The sequence below is a fragment of the Phaenicophaeus curvirostris genome, chromosome 16 (genome assembly GCF_032191515.1).
Source record: "Phaenicophaeus curvirostris isolate KB17595 chromosome 16, BPBGC_Pcur_1.0, whole genome shotgun sequence".
NCBI lineage: Eukaryota > Metazoa > Chordata > Aves > Cuculiformes > Cuculidae > Phaenicophaeus > Phaenicophaeus curvirostris.
The window spans coordinates 8,982,099-8,996,743 of NC_091407.1; the positions used below are offsets into that span (position 1 = coordinate 8,982,099).

A 14,645-nucleotide genomic window follows, 5' to 3' on the forward strand; every position below is an offset into this window, starting at 1 on the left:
TTCACCTCCTAAACAAAGGAAGCAGTTGAACTTTCACGCAGGCTGAGATGAGAGGTTTTGCAAGATCTAATCCAGAGGAAGGTATTTCATTTCCTCCTGATTTCAGGAGCTGCTGCAGGCACTGATGCATTTCCAGTGGCCACCGGGATGCAATTCAGAAAGGCTCTGAGCAGAGGCAGCAGCGCAGCACTTCACCACCCACCCCATGCGGCTGTGTGGCAGGAGCTTCAGAAGATGCGTGTCCAGCTTCAGTGCAAGGGACCCTAACCACTCATAAGCAGGTTTCCTTCAGGATAAGCAGAGCTCGAACGTGAAGAGCTGCGGTGGCCAGTGCTGTACGTGTGATAACAGGACGTGTGGGCAGCGCCTTCCTTTCCAGGTGATAAACTCACAGTGTGTGCACAGCACCAAGAGCACCTTTTGCAACACCTGCAAGATGAGTTTTTGTTTGGATCATGGTGAATTCTTGCAGCATCTAACGGTTCCTCCTGCTACAAACTTCCACTGATGCTGAGTGTGTTCCTCTGTTCTCCACCAACTTGGGCTGTAAGGCAGTGTTTCCTGGAAGGAGGAATAGGTAATTCTGCAGTACTGCTACCTGAGCTGTCTTAGAAACGGTCCCAGTCAGCCAGGCCTGCAGAATCACGGGAGAAGACTCACTTTCTCCAAGCCCTTGATCTGGCTTTTTCAGAAGGAAACAGCAAGCGATTGCCATGAGGCAGCACAGGGAGAGGGGCTGGCTTTCTCCGGCACTTTCATTCCCCTCTCTGCTCCATGCTTGTCTCTGCTTTCCTCTGCCACCCTCTCACCTCAGCGCGAGCCCTACTTCTTTCAATCTGCAGTCTCCTGCGATGGATTTGTCCTGGGCTACCACAGAATTATTAAGGTTGGAAAAGACCTCTCAGCTCATCCAGTCCAACCCCACCGTGCCAACTAAGCCATGTCCCCAAGTGCCACATCCACACACTTTTTGAACCCCTCCAGGGATGGAGACTCCCCTACTGCCCTGGGCAGCCTCTGCCAGGGCTTCACCAGTGAAGAAATTGTTCCTGATATCCAATCTAAACCTCCCTTGGTGCAACTTGTGGCCATTTCCTCTCATCCTATCCCTTGGGGAAGACCCCAAGGTCTCATCCATCCCTGGTTATTGCCCCCTACACAGGAGACCAGGGCTCAGGACACGGGGATCCCTCACCACCCTGGGTCACTGACAGCGTGGCCACAGCCAGACAGCTGGCATAAAATCACAGCATCACATCGAACTCTCTCAAATCTCACTCTGGATGGGTGAGAGGGGTGAAAGCAGCAGAGTAAACATTCCTTGAAATGCCACTGGGATCCAGCCGCCCAGCCCTGGGACAAAACAGCCTTTGGAGGGAGCTTTGCTCGCCATCCAGGGCCCCTGTTTGCCCAGGACTTGTTGCAACAATTTCATAGCCCTTCGTAAAGGCAACGTGCTTTCCTAAGGTTATGCAAAGGCCAAAAGCATGGCTCAAGAAGAAACCTTCCAGGAAGGCTAAGAGTGTAACTTAAGCCAGTGCAAGAGAAAGTTTCTTGCATCATTTTTTTCCCTAGGAAAAAAAACAAACCCAAGGGGTTTAATGTGTAGATTGCATAGTATGAGGCCACCCCAGCGTGTGTTTGTGCTGGGACCCGGCTGCGGAACGTGGAGGGAGGTGGAAGGCAGGGTTGGGTTTCCAAGGGATTCCAAGGCTAGGTCTACACAGCCTGCACAGCACACTCCAAAATCCAGCAGGGCAAACCCCAGCAACACAACCTGCGTGGCCAAGGGCAAGCGCAGACAGCACCACTGGACACATAGAAAGTTTCTACTTGGGCAAAATCTATTCTTGCTTCATCCTAAATATGGTAAAGTCTGATAAGAGGCAAGAGCATTGTATTCCTCCCAGGTTAGTCAGAGAGATAGTCATCCTCTTTTTACCCTTTCCTCATTCCCCGCTGCCATCGATAAGAAGAGTATGCAAACTCCCTTATCTCTCCTGGGTTTCCACCTGTGCCGGTAGCTCCAGGGAAAAGCTCACCTTTATTTAAGAGCTAAGATGAGACCTTTGTGTTCCCTTCCCCCTTCAGAAAACAAGGAAAACAATATTTACTCTTAATTTAAAAGCCTAGCGGGGAAAAGAGTAATGTGAAGGGAGAACTGTCGATTCAATGTTAATTATTAATGATTCAACACATTCTAATAGCATTTTTTAGCTGAGAAACATCTCTTCTTCCGCCACTGAGATTTACTACTGTGCACTTGCTTTAATCTCCTTCTGGAGAAAGGAATCACCCTGAATCAGGGAGAGCTGCTTAAGGATGAGGAAATAGAGAGAACCCACCTGGTCCCTGTCCTGTACGGGACAAGGGATTTTAGAGGGACAGCTCTCATAGAATCATAGAATCATAGACTCACCAGGTTGGAAAGGACCCACTGGATCATCGAGTCCAACCATTCCCATCAATCACTAACCCACGTCCCTCAGCATCTCCTTCACCCGTCCCTTAAACCCCTCCAGGGAAGGCAACTCAAGCCCCTCCCTGGGCAGCCTCTGTCAGGACCCAATGACCCTTTCTGGGAAATATTTCATCCTGATGTCCAGCCTGGCCCTCCCCTAGTGGAGTTTGAGGCCATTCCCTCTCATCCTGTCCCCTGTCCCTTGGAAGAAGAGCCCAGCTCCCTCCTCTCCACAACCTCCTCTCATAACAACAGGGTCATTATTTTTAGGATATGAAAACAGGACTCTCTGATAAGGAAGGACCCTCAAAATCCCCATGGGAAACAGCACACTGCAACATTTTTAATGAACTTCAAGTAGCATCTTTGTACTAAAACAAAGGGGGCTCCCATCGGGCAGTTGATTCTGCTGCAGCCACTGCCCATGTGGAGCCCACCAGGACCCTCCAGGCGTGCAAAGAGAGTAGTGGACCAGGCTCTTTCTCCAAAGCAAAGAGGAATGGGAGCTGCTTGCTGAAGTGTTTGTGCTTTTTTTTTTTTTTCAAGAGCACAAAAGGAAAACCCCAATTTTTCTGTATCTGTGCTCAGAATGCAGTAACTGATTGCATGGATGCTTGGAAAGAGTCTGGGATGCGAGAGAGAGACTGGAGCGTGACACCAGCGCTGGGGCATGACATAAGTGTCGAGGCACTGGCTGTACCCACTCAGAAAATAAGTTGGTTTTCTCTCTGTCCCTGCCATCACAAATCCACCCTCTACTACTTCTGAACTCTCATTTTAATCAGCACAAGCTTCAACAGACCGTACTGCAGCTCAAGGTACAGCCCACCAGATCCGAGTAAGGCAGAGTCAGAAAAATCTTTCACCTCAGACTGGTTTGAGCAGAATTTAACCGTACTGGATGGATCTGAACCGACATCGATGTCTCGCCGTTCCCTGGCAGTGGCTGAAGCAGCAGCAGGCTCCTTCTGAGAAGTGTGAGATAACTTCACACCTCGGGAAATTTTGCAGGTGCTGCATTTCTTGTATATAAACAAAACTGTTCAATGGGATTCACTTACCTGGAAATGAGTGTGATTTTTTTCTACCGCTGTTTCCTACTTGGCTAATTTCACAAACAACTGTGTGACTAATTCCTGCTGCCGGCTCTGTAACTGGTCAGACTTCAGGCTCACACCCTCACGTGTAAGTGCAGTTCAGCTTCCTGTCGGTGTATTCCCCGGAGAAGACAACAGTTACACTCGAAAACCATCCCCAGAACACGGTGAAAATCCTGAGAGGGGCAGGGTAAAATTCTCCAAGTGTTCCAGGTCAGGTTGGATGGGGCTTTGAGCCCTGGTCTAGTGGGAGGTGTCCCTGCCCATGGCAGAGGTGGAACTAGATGGGCTTTGAGGTCCCTTTCAGCACAAACTGTTCCATGATTCTAGGATTCCACTTTAAATAAATTAATGAGAAGTCAGTTTGAGTTCCCAAATGAAGCAGAAGGCTGTGAGAATCCGATTCCTTGTCCTGTGGTCTCTTTATTGCAGTAATGGAGAGGAATGCGTACCAGCAGGCTGGCCGCGTGTGCTGGCGCTGGGGGCCGTTGCATTTCTATACAATCCCGTTGCAGCCTAGAAAGCAGACGGTGAGGACAGCAGCAAGAGGGTTGTCCTCTTTCTGTTAGTTAAGGAAGTTGCTTTGAAAATGAGCAGACTTTCTGTAGCTATAATTGCAGCCATACATGGATGTCTGCTTATCCTGGGGCCAGACTGCTGGGAAAAGCACTGCCTGAGGCCTCTTGGGGTCTCACCTCCTTGGGATCTTCTTTCCCTGGGGTGATCCTTCCTTGGGGTCTCCTTTCTGTGGGTTCTCCTCTCCTTGGGACGGACCCTCATTGGGGTCTCCTGTCCTTGGAGTGTCCCCTCCTTTGCTCAGGAGCTGTCTTTAAGCTTATCCTTTGTCCTCACCCAACACCAGCTGTGTGCACATCTGTGCTATGCATTTTGCCCACCCTGACTTGAATTTTTGGCTGCAGAGTGCCTGATGAGGGTGGCTGGTGCCAGCTTCTCCCCTCGCACTGGAGAGCGAGCAGAGGGACGCGTATCTGCCCTCAAACACAGGTCATCTCCCGTTGCCAGCCCGTTCCTTCTTCCTTCCCTGTGGCAGGTGCCAGATCACAAACTCTTGTTTAGCGAGTGCCAAAGACAGGAGCAGAACATCAAACAGCAGTCCCCTCCAAGAAACATGAACACACCCTGTTCACTTTCTTGAGCGTGGGTTTTACTAATGCTTCCTTATCATTACGTTACCCCGCGCCAGTCACGGACCAGGCAGCTCTTCGGAAGAAGCACTCACTCAGCCTTCAGTGAGCCTGCAACTGCAGGAATAAATAATGGGAAAATAGGGGCTTTGTTGGTAATGCCCGCACCCAGGAGCACAGCAAGTGCCTCTGTCCCTCCTCTGCTCGGCACCACGCTCCTTCCTTCAGATGGAATTAATTAGGCTCTGCATTTGGGTTCAGTTAGAGACAATAAAGTGGATTTCCTTGCCCTGATTTGAATCTGAGTTTCTTGCCATCTCTCCATGTCTTTTCCTTGTGTGCTTTGAAATAGGGCAAATGGAGAAAACAGGGAGCATCTTTTTCTTAAGAGCTGGCTCTGCTCTTACAGCCAAGCAGAAAAGGGGCAGGAGGAGCAACACTGAGCCTAAGTCCCTCCATAAGCAACAGCTGCTTTCCAGGTTATGGACATTTTACTTATAAATAAAAATCAAACTTGCTTATATTTTAACTGACTCAATAAGTAAAATCACTAACAAGGAAGCAAATGGACCGTTAACAGCCAAACAATGAGATTGCTTTGACATTGAAACATCTCTGCAGCTATTTAATTGTTTGAAGGCTAACCAATAAAGTGCTGCTGGAAATTCCCCGGGTCTCTCTTTCAGATACCCCCACACCTTTTTTCCTGAATTAAAAAGAAAGAACGAGGTTATCAAGGTCATTCAAATCTTTATTGGTGAGTAAGGGAAACAAACATAAAGAATGTCTTTTCCCCTACTTGATCTTTCCTTCACGTGTGACATTGAGACGTACAGCTGGCTACAACCCTAGACAAAGCCATTTCAGTAGGTGCTATCAGTGACTCATGTCTCTGCTCCCTCGCTCCCAAATATCAACAAACAAATGTTCCTGTGAAATTCCCAATTAAAAAAAAAAAAAAAGGCACACTGGTAAATAGGTGGCCCAAGGACAGAGACCCAGGCCCAAGGACAGAGATCCAGATCCTCAGTGCAGTGTATGCAGACCAGCAAAGCCACTTCCACACAGAGCACAGAAATTTTAAGATGTTTCCGAAGGCAATGCTTCAAAACACTGCTCTAAAACGTTGCGTTGCCTACGGCACGTTTTACACCTGGCTGCGTTAAATACGTCAGCCGAAAATGAGGGGTAATTTTTTCCAGCAACTTTCATACAAATCGTGTCTTTGCACCTTGGTGGCACGACAGCCCTGACCATCAGGGGAACAGCTCAAGATGTGTTTTCAACATGCTACAGAACAGCCTGGAAGGAATAGGCTGTGGAGAAGCAGGGGGCAGGAGCTGCCAAAGAGAAACATCCCAGGCCATGACTGCCTGAGAGGACACGGAAAGGATTGGTGCTGCCTGGGGAAGAGAAGGAGGGAGAAGAGGCAAAACCTGATCCCAGCCAGCCAATACAAGGTTTCTGAAGGTGGTATCTTGACCACCCTCCATCTTGATGAAACATTTGCTTGCAGGAAACAAAATGATCGTATTTTTCACTTGATCTGCAGGACACAAAGAGGTGAAAGTGAAAATGGGTATGAAATTCACATTCTAGAGCGCATTCTCCACAGTGGAAAACTTATCCAAGAAGTAAAAGAAGAATTCTGTGCCGCTCTCCAGCTTGTCATCCTCTGACCCTCATCAAGAACTTTCTAAGACCCCTGTGTCTTGGAGGCTGGCTATGGTGTGCACTTCAGATGGTCTGACCCGACAGACTGCAAGATGGATTGGCCAAAAGATTCATCTGTGCTTTTAGCACCATGCCAAACCACAGCTAATTAACATTTCCATGGGGAGGGAGACCCAGGTGTGAAGCTGATGCCATGCTGGACCATCACCTGGGTTCAATCAGAGCCAGGGCACTGTCCCCACCTGCTTGCGAAGCCCATGGCTCAACAGGTGTGAAAGGAAAGAGCTGGATGTCCACCAGAGACTGAGGAGCTACAGGAAGGCCAGGGTTCTCCTTCAGCCCGGCCACCAGCGAGGGCTCACTGCTTTAGCATGCCTGCCCTTGTGCCACACGTGCAAACACTCTTTGGAACAGGTGAGTAAATCCTTCCTCAAGGTAGTCTTACAAGCATGTTTGCACATGTTGAAGCACAGAAAATTTGATACAGGCGTGTTCAGGTGCACAGGTAGGAACTGAGATGTCCATTTGTTTGTTCTTTAAATCATGACATAACACTGAGGTGCCCTTTGCCACCGCTGGCATGCAGAACCACTCCTGCCGCATGCACTACATATAGATTTATCTAGAGAGAGAAGTATGCAGTCTGACAGAAATATCCTGAGACTGACCCTATAGTTTGGGAATCAAGAGTAGGAGAGGAGAGACAAAGAGGTTGTAGATCATGTTTTGACCTGCCACAGCAAGACAAGGCTCTGGCAGCATCTTTTCTTCCTCTGATAACATGTTGTCTTTCAAACAGTGTTTTTTCTAGGCATTGCTCATTCTTTGAAGATTGTAATGCTTTGTGTTCAGTCTGATCTATGCTGGACAGGTGTCTCTTCTTCTCTAATCCCCCGTGTTTGGAGTTTCTCCCCACCTCAAACTCAAGGTCAGGCGGAGCTGGAGCTAGCTCTAAATTAGCGAGAGTTTTGGCTGTTGTGAATTTCATAATAACATTCCTTATAGACTCATAGAATAACCAGGTTGGAAGAGACCCACCGGATCATCGAGTCCAACCATTCCTATCAAAGACCAAACCATGCTCCTCAGCACCTCGTCCACCCGTGCCCCAAACTCCTCTAGGGAAGGCAACTCAACCCCCTCCCTGGGCAGCCTGTTCCAGTGCCCAATGGCCCGTGAAAAATTTTTTCCTAATGTCCAGCCTAAACCTCCCCTGGCGGAGCCTGAGGCCATTCCCTCTTGTCCTGTCTCCTGTCACTTGGGAGAAGAGGCCGGCTCCCTCCTCTCTACAGCCTCCCCCCAGGCAGCCACAGAGAGCAATGAGGTCTCCCCTCAGCCTCCTCCTCTCCAGGCCAAACAAACAGCTCTCTCAGCCGCTCCTCACAAGACCTGCTCTCCAGGTCCATTAAAATGAGTCCTCAGAAAGTAATAGAATGTGCATAAGATGTTGTTTAGTTCATAATAACATGGAATCCTTGGAAAGGAACAGAACGTGTGTAAGATTTCTGGGAACGTTTGTATACACGCAGGTGTGGGATCTCTCCTGTCCCAGCTCCTGTCTGGCTGCACACTGGGCGATGCTGCCCAGGTTTGATAAAGGCTGTTTGCTTTCTAGAACTCCCAAACGAGCCTTAGACAGTTTGATTTGCCCTCACTCTCCTGGGCTGCTCCAGGTGGGACTGGGAAGGACTGACAGGGATTGGGAGGGACTGGGGGTCTCTGAGCTCCCCTCCCCTTCCCGTCGTGCCCCGCGCGCCAAGATGGCGGCGCCCAGCGAGCCCCGTGCGGCCCGTGGCTCCTCGCCCTTCCCGGGCACCGACAGCGGCTCCTTCGCCTTCCCCTTCCCCTTCTCCGTCCCGCACGGCTCCGCGGGATCTGGCGCGGAGGAGCCGTCCAAGAAGCCGTGCCGAGCGTGCACGGATTTCAAGAGCTGGATCCGCCAGCAGAGGAAGAGGGAGGGCGCGGGCGGCGCGGTGAGGGGGGAGAGGGGACAGGAGGGGACAAGGGAGAGGGGAGGGAGGAGGGGGGACAGGGGACAGGGGAGGGGGATGAGGGGAGGGGGGGACAGGGGACAGGAGGGGACGGGGAGGGGGGGAGAAAGCAGAGAGAGGAGGGGGGACGGGACAGAGGGAAGGGGTGAGGGGAGGGTGGGAGAAAGGAGGGGGGACAAGAGAGGGGAGAAGGAGGAGGGAGGGGGATAGGGGAAGGGGTAGAGGGGACAGGGGAGAGGGGGATAAGGGAAGGAAGGGGGAGACGGTACAGAGGGGAAGGGGGTCAGGGGAAAGGAGCCAGGGGAAGAAAAGAGAGAGGGGAGGACAGGGGTGGGAGGGTCAGGAGGCAGCGGGAAAGGGGAGAGAGGATAGGGGACAGGGGATGAGGGCACCTCTGCTGTCATCCTGGGGCTGGGGGGATATGGGGGGCTGCACCCAGCCCCACAGAGCTGAGAGATGGTGTCTGCTGAGAGGGTGGAGAACAGTATTATTCTACCTAAATGTTGGACTAGTTGGAATAATAGGGAAACATTGGAATAACTGGGATAACATTTACACATTTGAATAGTTAGAGTGACAGCAAAGCATTGAAGTAGTTGAGATGACAGTGAAACGTTGGATAGCTGAAGTGGCAGTTAAACACTGTTGGAATAGCTGGGGTGATGGTGAGACATTGGAATAATAAGGGAAGCGGTGGTTGTCCCCCACTGAGTGTGTGAAGGGACTGTCCCCCCCACAACTTGTCCTCCACCCAGACCGCAAAGGGGATGTGTGTCCTCTTCCAAGCACCATCGTCCCCTCACAACCCTCTCTCCCACTCTAGGACCCAGCAGTGGTGGAGGAGAAGGAGCCACCCCCGGATTGTCCCCTGGACAGTGAGCAGCTGGGCCGCAGCACCTGGGCGTTCCTGCACACCATGGCAGCATATTATCCCGACCACCCCTCCCACACGCAGCAGAAGGAGATGAGGGACTTCATCAACCTCTTCTCCAAGTTTTACCCCTGTGAGCACTGCGCTGAGGATCTGAGAGAAAGGTGACTGGCTTCATTGGGGTTTTTTTGGTGGCTGCTGCCAGAGGGGCTACCCATAAGTGCTGCGCTGCAGCAGGGATTTGCATATTGGCAGCTCTTCCTGCATTTGGGGTTTGTAGTTACCTGAGCTCATTTCTTCCATTATTGCATAAACTAAAGAGGCAGTTACTCAAAAAAACAAATACCTTTTCTCCTGCTGTTGCGTTGTGTGCTGTCTCCAAGTACTTCCTTAAGTGATTTTATGACTTTCTGGTTCAAACCAGACTTGTGCTCAGTTGTGGAGTTATACTGGGATTTGAATTGATCTGGCTTTCAGCAGGCAAGCGTGCTTCTACCCCAGAAAAGCCTCTTTATTGGCAGCCTCAGCAGCAGAGACAAACACTGAAAGGGGCTGTGATGTTTGGTAGTTTTTTATTGCTGTTACTACCAATTTGTTTCTCGAAAGTTTAAACTCCTCATTTCTGGAAGATGAAACCTGATTATTGACTTAGCAGGCATCTTTAAGGTCCCTTCCAACCCAAACTATTCTATGATCTCTGTGTGCTCTCTTCTGGGTTCTCTTTGGGACAGAAAAGGCGACTCTGGCTGCCTGCATGCTCTGTGTCTGGTTTGGGGATTGAAGTTGGTGATTCTAAAGAAGTAACGTTTGTTTCCTCTTCCCTGTTTGCAGATTACGTGCAAATCAGCCTGATACTAGCAACAGAAATAACTTCTCCCAGTGGTTGTGTCTTCTTCATAATGAAGTGAATAGGAAACTGGGGAAATCTGAATTTGACTGCTCTCGTGTGGATGAGCGCTGGCGAGATGGTTGGAAAGATGGGAGTTGTGATTAACCCACAGAGACTGCTTTGGAAATCTAAGAGACCAATTCAGTGCAATGTGGACTGACTACAGGGTGATGTGCGAGTCAGTAACTGTGTGTTTGCCTGCTTGTGTGTGTGGCTGATGAAATAGAGGTAAATCTGTTCTAAAAGTACATTTGAAAATCTTATCCTAATTATATTTTGATAAATGATTGTATGAATGTGTTACCTGAGGGTTTGAGGCCTTATGTTTGACACAGAAATCGCCAGAAACCTGTGAAGTGAAGTCACTGACAAACTTGTGGAGACTTTTTCATCATGACATTTCCTGATTTTAGGGGCATTTGCTGATTGCTGTGATTACAATTAGTTCTCCCTGAACGCAGTTATATAGGGCTGCCCTGTGGCATCTCACGTTTATCTACAGACATTACCCTGGTGTTTTAGAAAATGCACTTGATTAATTGTAATTTGCATTTCTGTTGTTCTCATAGCAGAAACTCCAGCCGTGTTTTATGCCAGGTCTGTACCGCTGTCTCTCTCTTTCCAAGATCTCCAATGCTTTTTGTTAAACTTGGATCTAGTTCCTTTGATAAAAGGCCTGAGGGCAGGCACATTTAATTTAAATACTAAAATCACGGAGTCCAGATCTCTCACAGTATTTTTGTGTTTGAAATCTATTGTTTAGGAGAACATTGTAGAAAGGGAAACAAGAGCAGGATAAAAAAAAGAACACACCTGATCTCATGAATGAAATGAAGTATCAACTGGGTGAAATTCAAATGTTTTACACTGACTGCTATGTTTTTTGGGGTCCAGAAGTGGCAAGATGATGAGTTCTACCAAACTACTTATTCTTAAAACAGATAACCTCTTCATCTCTGCTGTGAGCTTTTGTCTGTTGTGCAAATGGCTTGAGAATGTAGTTTGCAATGAGGCGTATTCAGCTTTATTTAGCATTCAGTATTTCTGGGATGTCATTTGTGATTTGAAGTCCTTGATTGGTACTTGCAGACCTGGTTGATATTCTGGTCTTAGCCCCTAGCTAAAAACCTCTCGAGAACAAAAGGGCTTTACAGCCTCCTGCGGTATTTGAGTCCTGCTGAAGGCTGTGGGGTCAACTTAACATGGTATTTATTGCATGGGGGACTCTGAGAAGTCCTTGGGGCACATTCCCTTTGGAGAAACCACTCAGAATCCATGCTGTGTGTGTTTTTCCCAGGTCAGCTATGCTGCAGCAGTATTCGATAGGTAAGTGAATTTCAGATAGCCATCAGCTATTTACACCACAATGCGCATAAACACATCTGTCTATAAAAGAGACAGCTTACAAAAGAAGGAAGTCAAAATAATTTCAAGTCCTTAAAGTAGACAGTGATATCACATCTTCATTATGTTTCTGGCTGTAGAAAGTTTGCAGGGGTTTGCACAAACCCTGACAGTAACCGGCTTTTTCCTTCTCTGCTTCCTGCTGAGTTGGTGTTTTTTAGTGAGCTTCCTTATGTCCTGCACTACAGCACTTCTGTAAATTTACTCTTGCTTATAGAGTGTTATCTGGAAACGTTAATGGTACTTTTATAGTAGAATTAGAGTTGTGACAGTTCATATCCAAGGCCTTTAGTCTTCAAAAACAGTCTCTGTAGTGTTTTGCAAAGCAATAAGAACTTTTGGAGTGTGGTTTAGTGGTTTATGGCACGTTCAGGTTCTTTCAAGCTGCACCTGTTAGAACAGTGCAAGACATTTTATGGACTGGTTCTTCAGGAATTTTTTAATGTAATAACCAACAAAATCCGCTGATAAGGTACCTCATGAAGTATGCAACCTGACTTAAGGCTTGAAGGTATCATTTGTGTCATGAAAAGTGGCACATCGTTTCCAGGAACAATGAAATCCCAGCCCTGCTTTGGGTTCTTTTAGTAATAAACCAAATTTCCCAAATGAAGCACATTGGGTCCACTCGTGGGCAGCCAACCAAGTGGCTGTAACCTCGCTCCTTCTGCCAGGCGTGATGGGAATTGCCCCCATCTGTCAGGGCAGCATTCACAGCTGGCGTCTGGACAGGCATTTTCTTCTGGGCTTGGCTGTGCTGAAGGAGAAATGTTCTTCCTTTCTGATTCTTCTTCCTTTCCACACTGCCCTCGGCTGTTCCCTGTGGCACTTTCATTGCCAGTGGAGCAGACAATGACATTCCATCCTAATTTGCTTCAGGGTAAATGTTTGGCTTGGTAAGATACCAGTCTTGCCCTTCTTCATCATAATGGTGACGATGGGGCAGGTTGGGGAGTTGCACTGTTTCTGTGAGCGCAGTTGAGCTCTGCAGCCCAGTCCTTGGGCTGCAGCTGCTTTGTGCTGGGAAGCGGTAGATGATAGATGCACGGAGATGTTCTGAAGCATCTGTCCTCACCTTATGAGTGTGGGGAAGAAAATCAGCGTGCATGCAGAGGAAAAAGCCTTTTCCTTCTGCCAGCATGGATGTTCTGCTGTCCTGTGCAGGGGTAGGGGAAGAGCCTCAAAGCTGAAGCCACTGTCTTTAGGCACCGGCTGTGGCTGCTGGGATGTCATCAAGGCAGTTTGTAACCTCTCTAAGTGGCCACGTGGTAAAATCTGTGCTAGCGCTCTGCTCTCATGTTTATGGCTTTGCAGAAGAGCTTTGACGTAGATATTTCTCAGGCATCTCTGTGGACTTGACTGTGCGGGGAGGGTGGAGATTATTTTGCTGCTCATTTGTACCATGGTTTTAATATCACGTAAGGAATTTCTATTGAAGATAACTGTATTTGTGTACAGAAAATTGTGAATTCTCTTCTAAATGCACTTGATTAAATCTAGTTTTAAAAATGTCTGTATTAAAATGATATTTCCTGTTGATGTGAAAATAATAAAGCAACTGAGTTCATTCCTGGCTTCCCTTCTGTGCGAGACCTTAGGAAAAAATCATCTGGTGTGCCTAACCTTCTGCAAGTTCTTCTGTTGCTTTCTGAGCTGGGACTGCTCAGCGGAGATTGGTGTTCCCATGTGAGTGTGTCGATCCGACAAGGTGGGGCTGCAAGAGGTCGTTTTCTGTTGTCCTCCTGAATTGATGCAATTCTTGGTGGGCCACGAAGCTACAAACTGCAGTGATTTTGTACAGCAGGCCCTTGCCCATCAGATCGGGGTTTGGTTTTACTGGGGAGCAGAGTTTCTATGGGGTTCTAGTGGATTTTTGTCACATGTTTGCAAGAGCATTAAGGGCAGCGCTGCAGTTGGGAGCATCTCAGCTCTTGCTCAATTTGAGCAGGATGGCAGAGGAAGGGGTTGCCTGCTGAAGGGCAATATTTGTTCACTGCACAGCCATGCACATCCCATCCTATTTGCCAGAGAGGAGCCCTTGTGAGACAGCACGGTCAGGAGCTGGTGATATCTGAGAAGCTGGAGGGACCTCACTCAAGACCTGCTCCTGTGTGATTAGGCACCTGGCAGACCTTTCAGCTTCAAATGGGACTCGCTGTTTCCAGGGGCTGGTTTGCATTCAGGGCTGGACTTTTTTGCCCAGAGAAGATGTGGCTGCCCCTCCCTGGAGGTGTTCAAGGCCAGGCTGGATAAGGCTTTGAGAAACCTGATCCAGTGGGAGGTGTCCCTGCCCATGGCAGGGGTGGAACTGGATGGGCTTTGAGGTCCCTTCCCACCCAAACCATTCCATGATTCTATGATTCTTTTTTTTCTTATTCTTTCCACTCCCACTCCAGCCCTCCCTCCCAAAAGCAAAGAGCAGGAGCCACGAAGGGGTTGTCTGCTTCAGGAATGGGAGGCAGAGCTGCTTGAACGAGTAATGAGTGCAGGTGCTGTTGGATGCTCCTTTGTGCCTGTAACATTTTCCCAGGGATTAGCTGTTCCCTTGCAGTGTGTTCGGGGTGTTCAGTCTCCTGTTTGCAGTAAGATCCCCAAGAGTCTCTTTGCTTGCCTACGTCTTTTGCTGCAGCCTGCTCCAGGCAGCTTGTGATGTTTCTGCCTGTAGGAGCTTTACAGGCTTGGAAAGGGTAGGGTTTAGATTTTGTTTGGGGTAGTGTTTTGCCCCTTCCTTTTGGCATCGATTTTTCCATTCCTGGAATGGCTGTTGCGGTTTTTTGTCTGAATGATGGAGAAGAGCAGTTCAGTATTTCATGAGTCAGAAATAAGCCCTTCAGCAGAAACTGCCCACAAGGTTGTCTGCAGCCAACTCTGCGTTTTGTAGGCTATTAGGCAACATAATAAAGCAAGTAAAACCCAAACCACAGCTAAGGTTATGTAGGGAAATCAGTGGTTAGAAGGCAGAGGACTGTTTGAGGGGACAGGGTCAGTGTAGCTAATACAACACTATTAATGCAGACTCCTCTTCCTGCTCCCAGGTTTTACCTGTCATGTACCAGCAGCTGCCTGGTCTCTGTTTGCTTCTGCAATGTGCTTCACTGGCGGGGAGCTACCAG

The 14,645-nt window shown here is 48.6% G+C and overlaps 1 protein-coding gene across 1 annotated transcript; it reads left to right on the forward strand.

The window, feature by feature from the left end:
* The first annotated feature begins 8,131 nt into the window (after positions 1–8,131).
* GFER (growth factor, augmenter of liver regeneration) lies at positions 8,132–13,096 on the forward strand. The gene is made up of 3 exons (XM_069869866.1): positions 8,132–8,350; positions 9,192–9,403; positions 10,071–13,096. The coding sequence occupies exons 1-3, from the start codon at positions 8,138–8,140 to the stop codon at positions 10,231–10,233; spliced, it is 588 nt and encodes a 195-aa protein (XP_069725967.1). The 5' UTR covers positions 8,132–8,137; the 3' UTR covers positions 10,234–13,096.
* The last annotated feature ends 1,549 nt before the right edge of the window (positions 13,097–14,645 follow it).

Bases quoted from the DNA above. Each gene is read 5' to 3' on its own strand.
- GFER (XM_069869866.1), top strand. From the start codon at position 8,138: ATGGCGGCGCCCAGCGAGCCCCGTGCGGCCCGTGGCTCCTCGCCCTTC. The intron at 8,351-9,191 runs GTGAGGGGGGAG...CTCCCACTCTAG, and splicing joins GGGAGGGCGCGGGCGGCGCG to GACCCAGCAGTGGTGGAGGA. The intron at 9,404-10,070 runs GTGACTGGCTTC...CCCTGTTTGCAG, and splicing joins GCTGAGGATCTGAGAGAAAG to ATTACGTGCAAATCAGCCTG.